This window comes from Erpetoichthys calabaricus, chromosome 9 (assembly GCF_900747795.2).
Source record: "Erpetoichthys calabaricus chromosome 9, fErpCal1.3, whole genome shotgun sequence".
In the NCBI taxonomy this organism is placed as follows: domain Eukaryota; kingdom Metazoa; phylum Chordata; class Cladistia; order Polypteriformes; family Polypteridae; genus Erpetoichthys; species Erpetoichthys calabaricus.
In genome coordinates, this window is record NC_041402.2 from 142,292,742 (window position 1) to 142,311,871 (window position 19,130).

The 19,130-nt window shown below is 37.3% G+C and overlaps 1 protein-coding gene across 1 annotated transcript in view; it reads right to left on the reverse strand.

Annotated features, from left to right (window-relative positions):
* Positions 1–11,480: 11,480 nt before the first annotated feature.
* The window catches only part of fdxacb1 (ferredoxin-fold anticodon binding domain containing 1), a 34,994-nt gene continuing 27,344 nt past the window's right edge, over positions 11,481–19,130 (reverse strand). The window contains exons 7-8 of the mRNA XM_028810268.2: positions 12,586–17,963; positions 11,481–12,451 (exon numbers count right to left, since the gene is read on the reverse strand). Coding sequence (XP_028666101.1) covers positions 16,766–17,963 — 1,198 coding nt within the window. The 3' untranslated portion in view covers positions 11,481–12,451; positions 12,586–16,765. The remainder of the gene's footprint in view (positions 12,452–12,585; positions 17,964–19,130) is intronic.

The window sequence follows — 19,130 nt, forward strand, 5'->3', positions numbered from 1 at the left end:
CAGGCAATGAAATATGCAGATTCAAAAAATAAATGGATGACTGGAATAAATATATATAAAAGTAACCCCCTGCCTTGCCCATTTTAACAACTTTTTTAACCAAATGAATCCGCCTGCAAGTTAAAACACTTGTTTAATTGCACTTCTTATCTTATAATCAAACAGTTTTGCAACATAGTGGGCTAATTATAGTTCCTAATTTCAGGAAGCATTCACAATTTAAGAATATTTTCTTGTAAAGTTAAGAAAAAAGTTCAAAGGTATGACACCCAACAATATTTGAAAACAGGAAAATCTGAGACCTAATTAAGCAAAGTGTTAATTAAAAAATCAGACAGAGTCTCCCTGTAAACAAAGTGGCCTAGGATCTGTGTTTGACAGCTCTTATTGATATGATAACTATGTTTTTAAAAAGGCAGCTTTAATGGTAGACACTATGGCTCCTAGATTACCCAGTAATCCATTTTAATTATGTTTAATGAGGTCACTCTGAAATTTACTAGTGTCCCTTACAGGACTGGTCATGCCTTGCATCCAGTGAATACGCTATGGATTCCCTTGACTCAGAAAGCAGAGTGTGGTTTCCAAATATGAAAAGATACATGCAACAGCTTGGACACCTGTAACCAAAGATTTAAATTGTGTCACTGTGATCTAGGAGTTTTATTCCACCATACATCATTTTACTTAAAATTTATAATTGAGGCCAAGAAAAGATATATAAACCATTTGACAGGGAGAAAGCATTTAAGCCAAGTAAATAAACTGACAGGTAGAATGCAAAACAGAGAAAAGAAGAAACAAATGGAAGCCTCTCCGGCAGGTTATTAAAAGACAGCAGGTATACTGCTTGGTTTGATGGTCAGTTTATGGTCAACATTTATTGTGTGTTACTTAAAATTGAACTGTGCCTGCCAAAGACTGTATCCCCTGTTTGGAATTTGCTTGCTTATCTTGGAACCAAAGACCGTGACAAAACTATAATGCTGTGGCAACTGCACTGAAAATTGAAGCGCACTTACAGATGGATGGAAGACATTGCTTCTGCCCATACCTACAAATGCCTCCACACTCTTGAAGTGGATGAAGCTGGTTGCCGGGACCCCCACCTGCGTTGTGCTTATCAGAGCATCCTTCAAATTTTTATGGGTGTCAGCCAATATTAAAAGAAGCTAAGTGTATCCTTTCTTCAGTGTTATTTTTTCTTTGTTCTTTACCCCATACCATTTGTGAAGAATATAAAATACTTATGGTTTAGTAAAAGTTGCAATGAATGTATTCCCACTGCTGGATTCAACACCCCTGGCCAAATTACATAATTTTGCTGACATTTGAAGTACAAAATACAACTTTGACTGCAAGCAAACTAAAATAATAGCATTTTGATGGAAATGTTAATTATATAGTTAACAATTTATTTGATGAACTAAAATATAAAATGCAAAGGTTTGGTCACCACTTTTACAAAAACCACAGCTTGCAAACATTTTTGTAGCTAGCTTTGAGTCTTTTGAACTCTTGTTTTGGAAATGTTTGTCAAATTCTTCCTTACAGAACATTTCCACCTCTGAGATATTGTTTGGCTGTCTTTAATGCACAGCACATTTAACATTTACCCACATATTTTCAATAACATTAAGTCTGAGGACTGTGAATTTCATTCCAAAACTTTCACCTTGTGTTTTCTTACTTCATAGTAGTTTTCAAAGTGTGTTTTGAATCGTTGTCTTTGTGTAGAAGCCACCCATTTTTCAGCTTCAGTTTCCTTTTCCTGACTGTCTAATAATATTCTCTTTCAGGATTGGTTGATTATTTTGTGGAATTCACTCTTCCCTGTACTCGCATGATGTTTCCAGAGCAACTAGCTTCCACACATCCCCATATTTACCAGTTGGCAAGGTGCTATTTTCATCAAATGCTGCTCCCCCCACCACCATGTAAACCTTTGTGGTTGTGGTCAAAGAGCTCAATTTTAACTTCATCTGTTCACATCACTAGGCCACAAAATGTCTCATGTCTTATGTAGATGTTGTTTTACATGCTTAAGTCATTTGTGATGAGACCACAGTTAAGTTTTCCTCCTGATGACTCTTCCACGAAGGCCATGTCTGTGTAAGTAATGCTACATGGTACCATAGAGTAACACCACTTCTTTTTCAGCTAAACCTGCCTGTACATCCCTTGCAAGTCATATGAGGACTTTTGCCTTGCCTTGCTGCATAGTATACAAGCTGTTCTGTCATTTTTCTTGGTTTTCTAGATTTTGTCTTTACTTCTATAGTTCTCCTTAACTGCCATCTCTTAATGACATTTTGGACTGTGAAAATTGCTATCTGGAAATGATGTGATATCTTTTTATAGCCTTTCCTTGGTTTGTTGGCATCAGTTAGTTTAATTCTCAGATTCTCTGTCAGTTGCTTAGAAGATCCCATGGTTTTTGAGTGTTGCACACTTTTGGAGACTCAAAGAATTTATTAGGCTTTGGCATTGTCATTCACTGACCATTCCTAATGACAATTCTTGACCAGGCTAACATCTAACAAGCTAATCAGACCAGACTATTAGAATAGTTTTGAGACCTGATAACTGAAAGGGTGTCAAAACTTTTACAAATGCCATATTATTATTTTTTTATTTTTTCAGTTAATCAAACAGCAACTATGTATTAATGTTTTCATAAAAATGCAATTTGTTCAGTTTGTTTACTGACAAAGTTTTATTTACTATTTTCACCTCAAATGTCAACAAAATATGTAATTTAACCAGGGGGTCCAAACTTTTCCATGAAACTGCACATGGATTTTCAGTCTGTTCATATTACAGAAACTCAGTAATATCAAAATGTGCCCTTATAGGATGTGGGAAATATTTACAGAGGTGACATATTAGTGGTTAGTGCTGCCTCATAATTCCAGAGGCTTAGGTAAATTCCCCATCTTACTGTCAGAGTGGGCTATGCACATTTTTCCTGCTTATACGTGGGTTTTCTCTGATTTCTTCAGTTTCCTTCAACATCCTAAAAATGTGTTTAGAGTTTTTAAAGTTTATAATTATGAGACGTTGTGTGTTTAGGTAGGACTAAAGATAGATATCTGCCTTACACTTCATTGTGGATTCAGAAATCAATAGTTGGAAATATACTGTATACAGTGCACAGTTCTTATGCTTAGTAGTTGTCCCCTTTAGTTTCTTATTCAGATTTTGGTCATATGTCTTTCTCAATGCTGTACAGTATTTTTTAAAGGAGTGATTACTGTACATCTAATAGCTATTCGCCACTTAAACATAAAATTAATATCTTTGTGAAACTTTCTCATGTCTGCTCGTTATTCACTTAAGCAATTAAGGAAGGGCTATTTACAGTCAATGAATCTATCATGTTTTTGAACCATTCTTTTCTATTACAGGGTTGCAGGGAGCTGAAGTTCATTTTAGCAACATTGATATAGAAACTAAATCTGATCTGGCTGCATCACTGAACCAACATGCCGCCTTCAATCAAACGAAAATCTTTGAAATGTTGGAGGAAACCAGGTTATCAAGAGAAAACCAACACAGACATGTGGAGCGTGTGCAAACACCATGCAGACAGTGATCCTTTCAAAATTTGTACCTAATTGGTTGAACCATGGTGTAGCAGCACCTACTGTGTAGCCAAATATTTTTCAAGTACTGCGTATAAAATGTATATGTTATGTAACATTATCAGAACTCCATAATCCAATTCAGGATTGCATGGGTCAGACCCAGTTCTACCAGTCATAAGCAAAGGCAAGGCAAGACCCAACCCTGGGCAAGGTACCAACCTTTTGTAGGGCTCACTTACACACATACAGATACACATGTGACCAATTTATAATCACCAATTAAACTGGAGGAAAAGCTACATAGACACAAAAACAGCATGCATACCCACACAGCCAACAACTGGGGGCTGGATTCAAACACATGACAATGGATTCGTGAGGCAAGTGCTTACCCCTGTGCTGCATTTTCTACCCACAAATAGATTAGTAAGTGAAAAAATAGACACTAATTTTTTTCATTATGCCAATCCAAATCACGGGGTTCATGATTAAAACAAAGATACAGCTCTTTGAAAAGTAAATCCTGTACCCCTCCACATTTTTGACTCTACAGGCTGAGAAAGCAATGATGTGCCACTGAATATGAGTGCTGACGTTTCATTAAAAAAATCCAAAAAAGAATCAGCTGATGTGGTTTATTCTAACAATAACAATACCATGGCACATCAACATTGTACTAGTGTGGTTAGGCATATTGTAAGTGAAATTAACATGCAAGACCACCTTATGACACGTGACACAAGCAAACATACCTCTCAGCCTAATGGCAAGAAGCCGATAAGCTACCAAGCACTAGGAACTTTAAAAGACACACCCTTTTATAACTCAATCACTTCTACAAGGAAGTGTATCTAAATTCAAATCCATATTTAACTTTTATACATAAGGGGAAATTAACAGAAACTATAGAACCCATTCAATATATATTTCGCCCTGCACCATTACTGCCTCTCTTTACACTAACATGGCACCCACAACCTTTGGGGTACATTTTTAACACAATAAACCTCCACATCTATAAGCACCAATTGCATGCGGAAGTTTACAGAAAGGCAATAAACAAAAGCCACCTGATACCGTATGTACTCAAGCCAGACCTACTTTATCATGTTTACTGCACAGTGGGTGCAACTCAAATGTCAGGCACAAACTGTGTGTATCTGTTGGTAACATGATCCACCAACTGATTAATCTGACTTAGAATTTTCTCTTTTCATGTGGTTGACTTAAATGTGTTTTGTGTTGTTAATTCCCTAGATTTTTTGAATAACATTATTTTACATTGTCCCAGTGGTTTGAAAAAGAAAACTACTAGCACAAAGCATGTGAACATGCTGACATTACAAATAACATGTAATCAGCAAGTTCAGAAAAACTCTAGTCATCTGTTCCGCAACAATCAGTTTCTTCGATTTGATCCTTAGATCTGTCAGAGATAATCTGTGACATGAGCTCAGTTGGAATGAAACGTAGGGTACTGAAGCCAAAGGGTTTTTATTCATAACAAGGCACTTGGCAGAATTTGTGTTACTTCTGGTTTTTACAAAAGTAACAGGCTATTATTATAAAGCATATCAACATTAAAAAATAATGTGACCTTTTTTACAAGTGGTACAAGGACTGATCAAAACATTTTGAGCATTTTTCTTTATATAATGCTTTTTTATATATTACTTAACCAATATCATGTGTAGTGAAGGCTAAAAAATATTTAAATCTCATATTTCTATGCAGAACAGCGATTATACATTTTCTGAGATATTAGATGTCTATGAAGACCAATGCTGGACAACAGCAAACCGTTTCAAAAACACCAATGAAAAAATCTCATGTTACTCATGTTGCATAATTCTCATGTCAAGTCATGCATATTAATTGTAGAGCTGCCTCCCATTGTTACATTTATGTACACAGCAGTGAGCAACAACCACATTGGCTACTGTCTGTGAAACTGCATTGGTGAACTGACCTTACGCTTGTTGAAGCATTTTGGTTATGCATAGATATGAGGCATATTCTCTTCCTGACATTTTCACTCACTTTTCTTCAACTTTTAATCTCTACTTTAATAAGTGTCTTTGTCCACACTTTTTGTTGTATCATATGAAGTGCAATGTTAGCCAATGAATACAACTGAAATGCTGGGGCACATCTGAGTATGTTCCATTTGCTTTTATGACATTTTCTGGAAGCGGTTTATTTAACAATATTTAAGTAATAATGTATTTGGATCATTGTTAGCATAAGATTAGATGATCTGACATGTGGATTGCGTGACACAAATTTGCTGTTGTTCAGTGTTGGTCACTATAGACCCCTATTATATACAGTATGTAAATCTGTTATCTCCATTATGCATGAAAACAAAAGATTAAAAAATTTTCTTGGGCATCACTACAAACAACAAGTGGTAAGAAACATATAAAAAATAGCATTTTTGGGTGGAGTACTACTTTAAGAGAAACACCAGTAAAAGCAAACAAGTTTTAATTTTCAATGTAATGCCAGAAAACATTAATACATTTGTTAGATCATTCATGATTTTTCTGTTTGTCCATTGAATAAAATATTTTTTTTGTTACGAATGGATGGATGGATGAATTAACATAATTTATCTTTGACAGAGTGTATCCAACAGAGGTTTATAGGTTAACCTTAAAGAAAGGGGAAAAAAGATGGCAGCTACACAAAGCCAACTCTGGAAGGTAGGATGCGTATAGCATTTCTTCAAATCCACCGAGCTGTAGGATAGTCTTAGATAGATAGATAGATGGATAGATAGATACTTTATTAATCCCAATGGGAAATTCACATTCTCCAGCAGCAGCACACTGATACAATAAATAATATTAAAGAATGATAATAATGCAGGTGAAAAACAGACAATAACTTTGTATAATGTTAAATGTTAACATAGTCTTTGCAACTCAGCAGTGTGAGCAGGATATTGTGGTGAAGCAGAATGGAGCGACATTTAACAGCTTTTCCATGAATGGCTAACACAAATGATAAAGAAAATCAATGTAAAATTGCCTGTTTATATGGTCATTTTGATGCAAGTAATCAATATGGACTTCTACTAAAAACTTGCATGTGATCTTCCCAGCACTGGCTTGAATCTTTAATGCATGATTTGAGAATCACCATGCTTCCATTGTTTCAGTTGTTGTTTGGATGCATAGTGATGTATCCAGATTTCTCCCAGTCTAAATTCATTAGCTTAAGATTCTCAAAGAAACAGCAAATGCAATATTTTATTTCAGGAGTCATTGTTCTGGGCACCATAACTAATTTCTATGTGTTTGCTGTCTCCGGCATTTTCACTCTTTGATTCTCAATTATGATTAATTCCACTGGAACAACATTTCCTTTTCTTGACATTGTCAAAGGTCAGCCAGATCTTGGGTCATCTTTGAGAGACATCCTGCAGCCCATCTTTTTACTGTGGCATATGAGACGGATTGGTCCTGGTACATGTTAACTAGAGAAGAATGAATCTGCAAAGGTGTATTGTTCCCCAGTGTTAAAAAATATTGTTAAGTTGGTTCTGAAATGAAATATCTTATATAGTCACAAACTCGACTCAGAGACATAGAAATTTTGGGGCAGCCACCCGTGTATCCTGGCTACAAAGTCGCAAAACTGTATACAGCACTGATGTGCACAAAATCAAGTCCAAAACAGAACTGAGAGAATAGGGAAAAGGTGGAGGCTTCTAAAGGGGAAGACAGGAAGTGAGATCAAAGGGGTCGGGCTCCTGAAGGTCTTCTTCCATAGGCTCGGTCCCGGAAGTGACGTCAAGAGGGCCAGGTGGAATCTCCAGTGAATGGTCTGCAGGAAAGGGAGAAAAAGAGTCAGTGCACTCTGCCACATCCTGGTATGACTCAGAACTGCCCTTACTCAAGCCCTTTAGCTGCATCCCATGTGTACATTTGTGACCAATATATATATTTATATATATATATATACAGTATATATATATTTAAAATCCAACGTCTGTCTGTATGTCTGTATGCTTTTCACAGGAGAACTATTTATCGGATTCAGATCAGGTTTTTTTCTGGTTGATTTTGCAACTTCTCTCATCGCACTAAGTATCATAGTTTGCTTGCAAGAGCAATTTATTCGCACTAATCCGAGACAGAGGCTGTGGGCCGAAGGGAGGGGGGAAGCGTGATGTCAGGAGTGGGGAGCCGGGCGGGCTCTCCTCACTCATGCACCAGCCTCTGTTCGAGTTGATCTACCCGTTGCCACGTTTTGGAGCATAACTTGCCTCCGCTTTGCTAGCGATACCCAATTGTTTATTGATTTTTAAAGTTTGTCGTGTTTCACTACTATGCAGACGGGCAGCTAGTACTGGATAAACCACAAATGCTGCAAACTTGTTAATTTATGTCATAAGACATAAGAAAGCCATAAGAAAGATTTGGGGCAGCCACCGGTATACTTTTTCCTGGCTGCAAATGGAAGAATTTTTAGTACAGGTGTGTAAAGGTTCGAGTCCAAACAGAACTAACTGATGAGGTCGAGATGGTGGGCTTTTAAAGTGCGGCAGAGGAAGTGAGGTAATTATGACTGGAACTGGAAGTGACGTCATCGGGCTCCTGATTGAAAGGGGTGTCTTCTGGACCGAAAGTGACATTGTGGGGCTCCTGACCAGAAAGTGGAGGCCAGGCAGAATTTCCCGTAATGGGTCTGCAGTGGAAAAAGAGAAAGGATCAGTGCATCTAACCACCCCCTGGTCTGGTATGGAATTACCTTCCTTCAGGCCCTTTAGCTGCCTCTCATCTGCACGTGTGTGACACCTCATTCAAAGTCAGCACGGTAGAAAGCCTCTTTCAGGTTCATTATCAAAGATTTCAATTAACCAAAGTCAACCTCTTGATGTTGCTGACAAAATTTGCTTGGACAGCCATTCTTAAGTGTGTGAAGACCCTTCTATAATCACTGTGGGACAGCCAATGATATTTGAGATACGTGACCAAACAGTGATTGGTAGAAATACTGTATCTGATGGTGAAGCACACACTGGCAGTGGTTTGATTTCCAGAATTTTGTTTGCTTTAAAAACTTCACTTGATGCGCTCAGGTGTACTTCCAAAAGTATCTTGTTCTCTGACAATTTTCCTTTGAATGTAATCCATTTTTTGGCTTTCTTGTTTTTAGTTTTATTGAATTTTATTTCCAAAATTAGTACTGCATTGTAATTTTGTTTGCTTTGTAAAGTATCTTGCAATGGATATATTTATGGTCAAAAAAGTTCACCAGAAGATATTGAATTGGTTTAGGATGTTTGATTTGTCACAGAAAGTAACAATTCTTTTTTAATCACTGTTTGTTATGGCAATTCCCTCTACTAAAGACAAGCAACAGCTAGTTGGGCTGGTGTGCACCATTTCTAAAATCATTGGTTGTCACATTCCCACTGTGAATTCCCTGCAACTGTGCACACTGGAACTTCAAAGTCATTATGATCTCATCCAGTTTGTTGCCCTCTGCCCATCCTTTTTTCATTCTCCTTTTATCTGTTCAATGTTGTAGGTTAATCAGGACCAAGACCACTTCATAAAACACTCCCTAAAAACTGTGAAATTCATCCATTTACAATCTTGAGTATGTTTAAGAGTGTCTGTGTTAAAATTGGTTGTGTGGGGACTGATGGTTTTAGTTAACCAAATAAAATTCAATGTAGCCAACCCTGACAATTAACGTTCCTCTACTGGAAGACGCAAGTCTTTCACTGGTCAGTCAGCACTTGTATTTGTGTGTACCCGAACCAATCCACGCCCAGCGTTTTTGTGCCTTTCAGATTGCTCCCTTTTTAATTCTCTCTCCAAATTCTCCTCTATTTTTCAAATATGCTCCTACCACCTGTAGTCCATCCCCTCACATCATATACCAGCGTGTTTATGCAAGGACCCACTAGCATGGTTTGGCCACCTTCATCCCTTAAAGTGATATCCTGAAAATACTGAATTCCTTGGACATACAGTTAGGTCCATTAATATTTGGACAGAGACAACTTTTTTCTAATTTTGGTTCTGTACATTACCACAATGGATTTTAAATGAAACAACTCAGATGCAGTTGAAGTGCAGACTTTCAGCTTTAATTCAGTGGGGTGAACAAAATGATTGCATAAAAATGTGAGGCAAATAAAGCATTTTTTTAAACACAATCCCTTCGTTTCAGGGGCTCAAAAGTAATTGGACAAATTAAATAACTGGAAATAAAATGTTCATTTCTAATACTTGGTTGAAAACCCTTTGCTGGCAATGACAGCCTGAAGTCTTGAACTCATGGACATCACCAGATGCTGGGTTTCCTCCTTTTTAATTCTCTGCCAGGCCTTTACTGCAGCGGCTTTCAGTTGTTGTTTGTTTGTGGGCCTTTCTGTTCGAAGTTTAGTCTTCAACAAGTGAAATGCATGCTCAATTGGGTTAAGATCAGATGACTGACTTGGCCATTCAAGAATTTTCCACTTCTTTGCTTTAATAAACTCCTGGGTTGCTTTGGCTGTATGTTTTGGGTCATTGTCCATCTGTGTCATGAAACGCTGCCCAATCAATTTGACTGAATTTAGCTGGATTTGAGCAGACAGTATGTCTCTGAACACCTCAGAATTAATTCGGCTGCTTCTGTCCTGTGTCACATCATCAATAAACACTAGTGTCCCAGTGCCACTGGCAGCCATGCATGCCCAAGCCATCAAACTGCCTCCACCGTGTTTTACAGATGATGTGGTATGCTTTGGATAATGAGCTGTTCCACTCCTTCTCCATATTTTTTTCTTGCCATCATTCTGGTAGAGGTTGATCTTGGTTTCATGTGTCCAAAGAATGTTTTTCCAGAACTGTGCTGGCTTTTTTAGATGTTCTTTAGCAAAGTCCAATTTAGCCTTTCTATTCTTGAGGCTTATGAGTGGCTTGCACCTTGCAGTGCACCTTCTGTATTTACTTTCATGCAGTCTTCTCTTTATGGTAGACTTGGATATCGATATGCCTACCCTCTGGAGAGTGTTGTTCACTTGGTTGGCAGTTGTGAAGGGGTTTCTCTTCACCATGGAAATGATTCTGCGATCATCCACCACTGTTGTCTTCCGTGGACGTCCAGGTCTTTTTGCGTTGCTGAGTTCACCAGTGCTTTCTTTCTCAGGATGTACCAAACTGTAGATTTTGCCACTCGTAATATTGTAGCAATTTCTCGGATGGGTTTTTTCTGTTTTCGCAGCTTAAGGATGGCTTCTTTCACCTGCATGGAGAGCTCCTTTGACCCCATGTTGTCTGTTCACAGCAAAATCTTCCACATGCAAGCACCACACCTCAAATCAACTCCAGACCTTTTATCTGCATAATTGATAATGACATAACAACGGACTTGCCCACACCTGCCCATGAAATAGCCTTTGAGTCAATTGTCCAATTACTTTTGAGCCCCTGAAATGAAGGGATTGTGTTCAAAAAATACTTTAGTTCCCTCACATTTTTATGCAATCGTTTTGTTCACCCTACTGAATTAAAGCTGAAAGTCTGCACTTCAACTGCATCTGACTTGTTTCATTTAAAATTCATTGTGGTAATGTACAGAACCAAAATTAGAAAAAAGTTGTCTCTGTCCAAATATTTATGGACCTAACTGTATATTTCAAAGGAACAAGGCAGTAGAAATAGACAAATTGAATAAAATATGTAGCAACCGTTACATTAAAGCAAATGAGCTGAAACATGTTAACGGATCTATATAGGAAATATTCACTCTGCTAATCTACACAATTAAAAAATTGTTAAAAATAAATTATGGAATGCAACTTAACTCCTTCATAGAAACTCATAGAAAAATTAAATTTCTCAGTGACTAACACCCCACATGACAAATAGTGCTGAAGCAAAAAAAAACAACAAAACCTTTTTATTATAAATAATTAACAAATAACAATGTAATTTTACAGCAAATAATTTACATTTCAGGACAATTTCCTATTTAACTCAACATCCTGTAGCTTCTTAATTTCAAGAGAAGTGCATGGTTACTTTGCCAAGCTTTCTTTGGCTGCCTTCAATAATTCCTTGAAGTTGACTTTCATCAATAATCCTCTTGCACCTTCATATTGTGTGCATAGTGGCTCAGTAGTTGAAAACAAGCAGCCCGTTCTGGCTGAATAACTTGAACTTGTTTGACTTATCTTGACCTGCTCTCTGCTCACATTACAATGTACCCACAACAAACTTTAAAATCTGTCAGTTATAATTGGCTTAGCTTACAGATGGTCCTATTCTCCCAAACTAATAATTATCCACTTTTATCGTGCACCATTTGACAGTGTTTGAAGATTACTGTACATTTTTTTGTCACATGCTAGGAATAATACCTTTCAAGATTTATTATAGCAAGGCCAAAGTTCTTTCACACACTAGTGAGAGCAAAGGGCATACAAATCTTGAATATGGGCATGGCTTTTAGTGAAATGTTTGGTGTACCATTTGAAGGTGTTTATTACTCTAACAGATACACACCATGTTCCTCTCTTGTCCTTTGATAATCATCCCAAGGTAATCACAGTTCAGGCAAGTGGTAATTAATGCCTAATGTTCGTGTTCTGGCACAGAGACAACCTGAAGAGGAAGCCATGTCTATTTAAAGGAGTAACCTTGAGGAGGTGATGAATGCCTACTTTTCACAGCAGAAAACACAGGGAAAGCTTAACACTAAACCGCAAAATTTAAAAACTAGCACACTTAATGGCTTACCCCATGACTCACAATGTAATAACCATTTTATCATTCACTCTTATATTCTATTTTGGTTTTCCTTTCACTTGTTTTCTAACCTTTATGTCAACAGAACAAGCCATAAGAGCACTTTTTCTATGTTAGCTAATGTTGTCTTATTTAAATTTTTTTTTTTGTCTTTTATTTTTCTTTTCTTCATTATGTAAAGCACTTTGAGCTACTTTTTTGTATGAAAATGTGCTGTATAAATAAATGTTGTTGTTGTTAACAAACTCTACTCTCCCCAACCTATAAATTAAATTATAGGATTAATATTTACAGTTACATAGTGGTGAAGTAGAATTGCTGCTTCACAGAGCTCAAGACCCATGCCATGTGTTTGGGTGGGATTATGAAGCAAGCACTTGGTGACATGAGGGGTGGGGCGGATTATACTGTGAAGAAGTCTCGTGTGCTCACAACTCAGTGGCTGCCACCTGCAACTCAAAAGTAGCTGGGAAATACTGGTGTATGTGTTTATATGACTAGCTCTGTGCTCAGGGCTGCCAGGAAAGGCATTGTCCACACCACGAAACTTGGCATTAGAAGAAGTTATGAAAATGTATGTATGTACTTAGTCTATTCCAGACATGAAATGCAAGAAAAAGCAACAACAACAAAATAAAAACTCACTGATACAGGAGAAGATGGGTGAATTGTAGTACAAAAATGCCAACCTATTGTACAAAATGTAAGGATTCTCTGTGCCTAGTTGTAAACTGAAATTGTTTCAAGGACTGGTATGAAAAATAATTTTGAAAGTAAAGGTTGGGATGAGTACATAAGTATATGTACATAGTTACAAATTGCTTACTTGTTGCTTTAAAGTGATAAATATATATTGTGTGTGTGTTTTTATATATATATATTTGCAGTTGGAGATCCACGAAGGGAGAAAAAACGAATCACGTATCATAAAATAGTTTAATTCCTGAGCTTTCAACCCCTATCAGGGGTCTTCATCAGAGGATAATGCTTAGACTTACAAGAATCAAAGGCAATATATAGCAACACATTCAGTGTTGGGGGGGTGTATGGAGGTGACTAAGTCAGTATGATCATGGGGGAGGGGGGGTTGTATAGTTTAATTATTGTGTACATGTCCTTCTTAAGTTGGCATATGCTGGATTTATGTCCAAGTGTCTGTTGATAGCATTTTCATCTGATAGCCAAGACTCGACCAACTCTCTGGCACTTTTAGTACTGGCCTTAAATTTTACTTTTACGTTGTCCCAGTTGATTGTGTGTACTGTCGATTTAGTATGTGCATATATCAAAGATAGTGCGTCCTTTCTTCTGACGGCGTTGCGATGTTCCTGTACACATGTTGAAATTCTTTTTGACGTTTGTCCTATGTATACCGCTGAGCAAGAATTGCATGGAATACTATAAACTGCGTTTCGTGTTTCGGCTGTCGATTTCTTGTTTTTAGCATTAAACAGGACCATGCGCAGATTGTTCGTGGGTTTATGTGCTATTCTGATGCCCCACTTGGTCAGGGTGCGTGCCGTGCCTTCTGACACATTATGGTGTCCAAGGCAGGAAACAAACCCCGGGCAGGGTGCCAGCCCACCGCAGTATATATATATATTTTTTTTTTTCCTAAAAGAATACAGGGCAAGTCAAAATTATGTTAGCATTTGAATGGTGAAAACAATTTATTCACAAAACATACTTCATATGTGCAAGATGATTTACAGAAATGTCTCAACCTGTTCGCCATCATGTTCAACACACAAAAACCAATGAGCAACAGTACCATTTAAAGCAGTCCGTATTCTGTCCTTCAGGTCATTGATATCACAAACTTTCTTGCTATACATGCGTTCCTTCACCATACCCCATAACCAGAAATTACGGGGTGTCAAATCAGGTGGGTGTGGAGGCCATGGCAATGGTCCACCATGACCTATCCATTGACCTGGGAAGGTGTGGTCAAGATAAAAATAATCCATTAGTGTTAACCCTGTATATACATGTAAATGCTACTTCAATACTGTTTCTAGAGATTGTTTAGGTGCAAGGGACTAAATGTTTCCAAAAAGAGTCGCAATGTTTCCAAACGAGGGAAACCTTGTGCCAAACAGTTAACTTTGCAATGCTATGGGTTATGACATGTAAACTGGTGTAGTAGCTGACAGACTGGGGCACAAATGAAAAATGATTCCAGGATTGTGCATCATAACATGTCTTTGTTATATGCTGTAAAATCCAGTTTTTTGGGGAGAAATCCCTAAAGCAAACGATTCTTTATTGATACTGGCCTGAACAAAGGTTTTTAATCATATAAATGCTTTCTTTTAAAAAATGAAGCCTTGTACTCGCTATTCTTCAGCTATTTGCAGCTTCTTTAGGCTCAATAATGCCAAAAACACCCTTAGTGCATAAGAGGTTATCTGATTATTGGCCCTAAACTGAACCATGCTAATGTTTTTTGGAATGTATTGCAGGCCCTTAATGGCATGAATGGATGTAAATTTACAGAAAAAATAAGGATGACCAGACTAAACATTAAACATCTTATCTTTATACTATTTATGATGGATTAAAAGTCACAATGAATTTTGAAATAACTGCTTTCTTTTTTATTTGCATTTTCCATACTAGCCCAACTTTTTCCAAGTTGGAGCTGTACTACATCAAAAACATAGGTATATTTTTATCTATTAAAAATTTTTGTGACAAGGAATCTTATTCAAAAATAACTGATAATAAAATGTAGTTACATGCTTTAGTATAAAATTACATAAAAACATGTTTTTAATAGCACTTTACTAAATTGTAGTTAAAAACTGAGTCCAGATAGGCTTGTGGTGGCGGATATAGCTTTCATTAATATCAGATTCCAACTTAAGCAATGCAGAAATTGTACTGATAAACCGGCTGTTATTAGTTATTAGTCCTGAAAGGGTTGCTGAATTGTAGTTTACATTTCTTGAACATAAAAGTTTTGAAAATACCTCCTGATGGAGAGTTAAAATATACATTGAAGTCCACCCACACACACGAGCATCTGAGGTGACGATGATGGCGAGATCCCCAAACGACTGCGTGACTCTGCTGACATTTCAATAATTTGTGCTGGAGATTTGGCTTTGCCATTAGGAGTGGCATTCAAATGTGTAAAAGAAGAAATATTCAACCTGAAATAACCTCTTTCAAGGTGAATTTGAAAGAATAAATTAATAAATTTGGAAAAAGAAAAAAAAAGTCACTAATTGAGGTTACACAGAATATTTTCATGCTTTAAGAGAAGACAATTCACCAAATTTGAAAACTGCATACATCACACTGTATTGGAGATGTCTCCATGACAACTGAACTTTCCGAACAAATGTCCTTGAAGAATAAATGTTCCAGATGAGGAGCCAGATTGTTTCATGCAGACAAACCGGCAGACTGGCAGACATGATGATAACAACAATAGATGCTGGGTTGTAGGACAGTGCAAATGTTTTGACGGTGAGTCTTTAGTTCAAACCCTGGCCTCGTAACAATCTGTGTAGAGAGGTTAACTGGCAGCACTGAACTGTGTAAATGTTCCCTGTGATGGACTGATGGCTCATATGGGGCTGCTTCCTTTATGTCCCTGATACTGCTTAAACTCTGGCTTCATTATCATGCAATAATGCATATATTTACTCATTACAAAATGTAAATAAATGCATGACAAGTAAACTTTAGAAAAGGTAACTGAAATTTTGTCTTACAAAATTATATATTCACAGATCTTCAACAGGTGTAATATTCAGAAAAGCTGTAACAAACTCAGCGTTTTTAAATCTCACTCACAAAAACAAGAAAGCATGGCAAAATTAACTTCATTACACAATACTTCTCAATCAACCAGGAAGACTTACTAAAATACCTTAATGAAACTTGATTGGCAGAGCATACATTTATTCAGTGCCAAAGCCACAAGGCTGTACAAAAATACTGTTATACGGTATAAACTAGGCATTAAGTTGGAATAAGTGCCACACAATTTTCAAAATTTACAACTCTTGACATATGGTTATGGACTATTTTATACCCCTGTAATTGGATTTAAATGTTTGGTGAGGTTTTAGATTACAAATTCTTGGTGCAATGTTTCTGAAAATACTTTAGGAACACCAAAATACAAATATCTTTCATTGACCATAAATCATAAAGAAGTGACAATTATTTTCTCTTTATACCTCGTGGGCATTACAGAAGTAGGTCTCTTTCCATATACTGCACACAAGCTTTAATCAAAATGGCCCGAATCACCTTAAAAGATTGATAGGACCGTCTATAAACAGCCCTTGACAACAATCTGCCTGATCTGCAGGTAAGTAGATAAAATGTTTCTTGTAACTACCAACAGTGGTAGCAGAAACTTTGAGTGTTTCAGAATCGCCATCAATCAAGAAGAATAAAATGATGTTATCTAAGAGTGACCAGAAGGCGTTGCTGCAGCTCTCTTCGGAGCAACAACTGAAGCTCCAGAGCTTTTCTATAGGAAAGTGCCCTGTCACTAGACTGGTAAATAAGTCGGTAGCATTGACTGGCATGTCCCATGTGGGGGTGCTGAAAACTGTCCACCAGCGTCACTTCCCTTACTGTGCCACAAGAGACCTGTCTGACCAAGGCATGGAATTCCAGCTCATCAAATGTTTCTGTTTCTACCCAAAAGCTGACATCATGACTATATGAAGGAGGATATAGTGAAAATTCTTTGAATAATGTCATATTGTTTCTGCCAAAACTGGAAATAAAACGCTGATCCCAGGTCCACAGCATTCTCCAATCATTCACATTAAAAATCAGCATAGAAAGGAGGTCAAGATTTAAAGAGATGACACAAATCTGAAATTTAGTGTGTGTTGAGTTATGTGGCATAACAACTAGGCTTCCTATCAGCTGCTGCTGTTCACCAGAACCTTTAGTCTTGTAGCCAATGTAAATATGATATCGTGGATCTTCAGAATACTTCTGAAATGACAGTAGTCCTTCTCTTGGAAAAATGATTTTGCTGTCGGGCATGAGACCCGCCATAGTGGAAATGGCACTTTCGAGGGAGACTTGTAGTTTACAAGCAGCCTCTGAATTTTTTGAAGGATCAAAGGCCTGAATCAGGAGAGCTTCATGAGAAGATGGAAGGCTGTTAGGAGAAATGGGACACCTTTTGAAAATTTGTCCACTATGAGCATAGATGGTATCTATCTCTAGGTCCTGTTGCTGCAAGATCTTTTTAATATGGACACGCAAAGAAGGCCGCAGTGCATAACCAATGCCGTTTTTAAGTTCAGGCTCTGAAGTGTCAGATTGTACTCCCTCTGCTTGTTCACACTCCTCCTCTGTGTGGTAAATGGTATGATATTCTGCACAGGCTGCAGGAGTCTTGTCACCTGAATCCATGTTTTCCAGTAAGTTATCCTTTTTGATCTCAATGGGTCTGACCCAATATATGTATGAAGGCAGTATGTCAAAGTCAGAGTAAGAGAATGCTGAAGGAATACTTTTAAACAGCAAAGGATACTTCTTCTCAATCCTCTGCACTGGCCAGGTCAATCCCACCTCCTTTAGAAGTTCTTGTTGCAAGATATTCACAGGATGTTCAGAATGTTTGTCAAGAAAATTTCTAAAAGAAAAAAAAATCTTTTGTTGATTAAAAACAAAACAATTTAAATATATTGAAGCCTCCATTTTGCATGTTTGAAATCCATTTAAAATAAAAAGTGTTAAATGCAGGTTCAGTTGAAAAATTAAAAATGACCTTTTTTAAATACAATGTTTAATGTTTTGCTAACCTCAACCTGTTACTGCTAAAAATGTTCCATAAGATTCCTCACCAAACATCAGAAAACAGGGATGATTTACATGTGATAAAGTTGGGGTTCTTTACAGTATATGATGTACCTTTATTTAATACTAACTTGGGTAGTGCTAATTTGATCAGTATTCTACACTGAGTTGCCAGTTTATTAGGCACACCTATCTACAATAGTAACATTATACCATTTTTGGTCTAAGGAACAACATAAATTTGTCAGTGCACAAATTCTACAAGATGCTGGATATGTTCGTGAATGTTGTATCATGCATAAATTACCGTGTTGCACATTTGCTGCAAATTGGATGGCTAAAAACAGCACTTTCCATCTCATCATAAGACACTTAGCCAGGATGAGATCTAAGGACTATGCAGGACACCGCAGGAATTAAAACCTGCTTTCATATTCCCCGAACTATTCAGTGACAATATGTACCTTGCGAGATTGTACATGATCTTGCTGTCCATAAGAGAGTGGATAAACTGTGGCCATGAAGAGATGAACTTCATGCCATGAAAGGTAAACTTTATCAATGATGTTCAGATTTGTTTCACTGTTCAGAAAGTGCCAGAAAAACAATCCACACACCTTCACACTGCTACCATCAGCCTGAATGGTTTCCACCAATTAGGGTGTTCCACATTCCTTGTGCTAAATTCTGATCCTTCTATTTGTATGATGCACAAGGAACTTTGATTCACCTGCCCAAGCAATCCCATAAACCACTCCTCAACAGTTTTGATGCTTCTCTGTCCAGTGAAGATGTGCTTTCTTTTTATTCTTGCTGATACCTTTAGCACCTGACATGGTCTTTGGCTGTTGTCTAATAAGCTGTGCAAATAAGAAGACATTCTGTGCACCAATGTTAAATTTGGTAGAGGCCCATTTGTTTCCTTGTGTGATTTTTACCATTCTCCTTTGAACTCTCTGTTCCACAAGCCGTTTTTGTTTACAGGATCGCCTATCACTAGTAG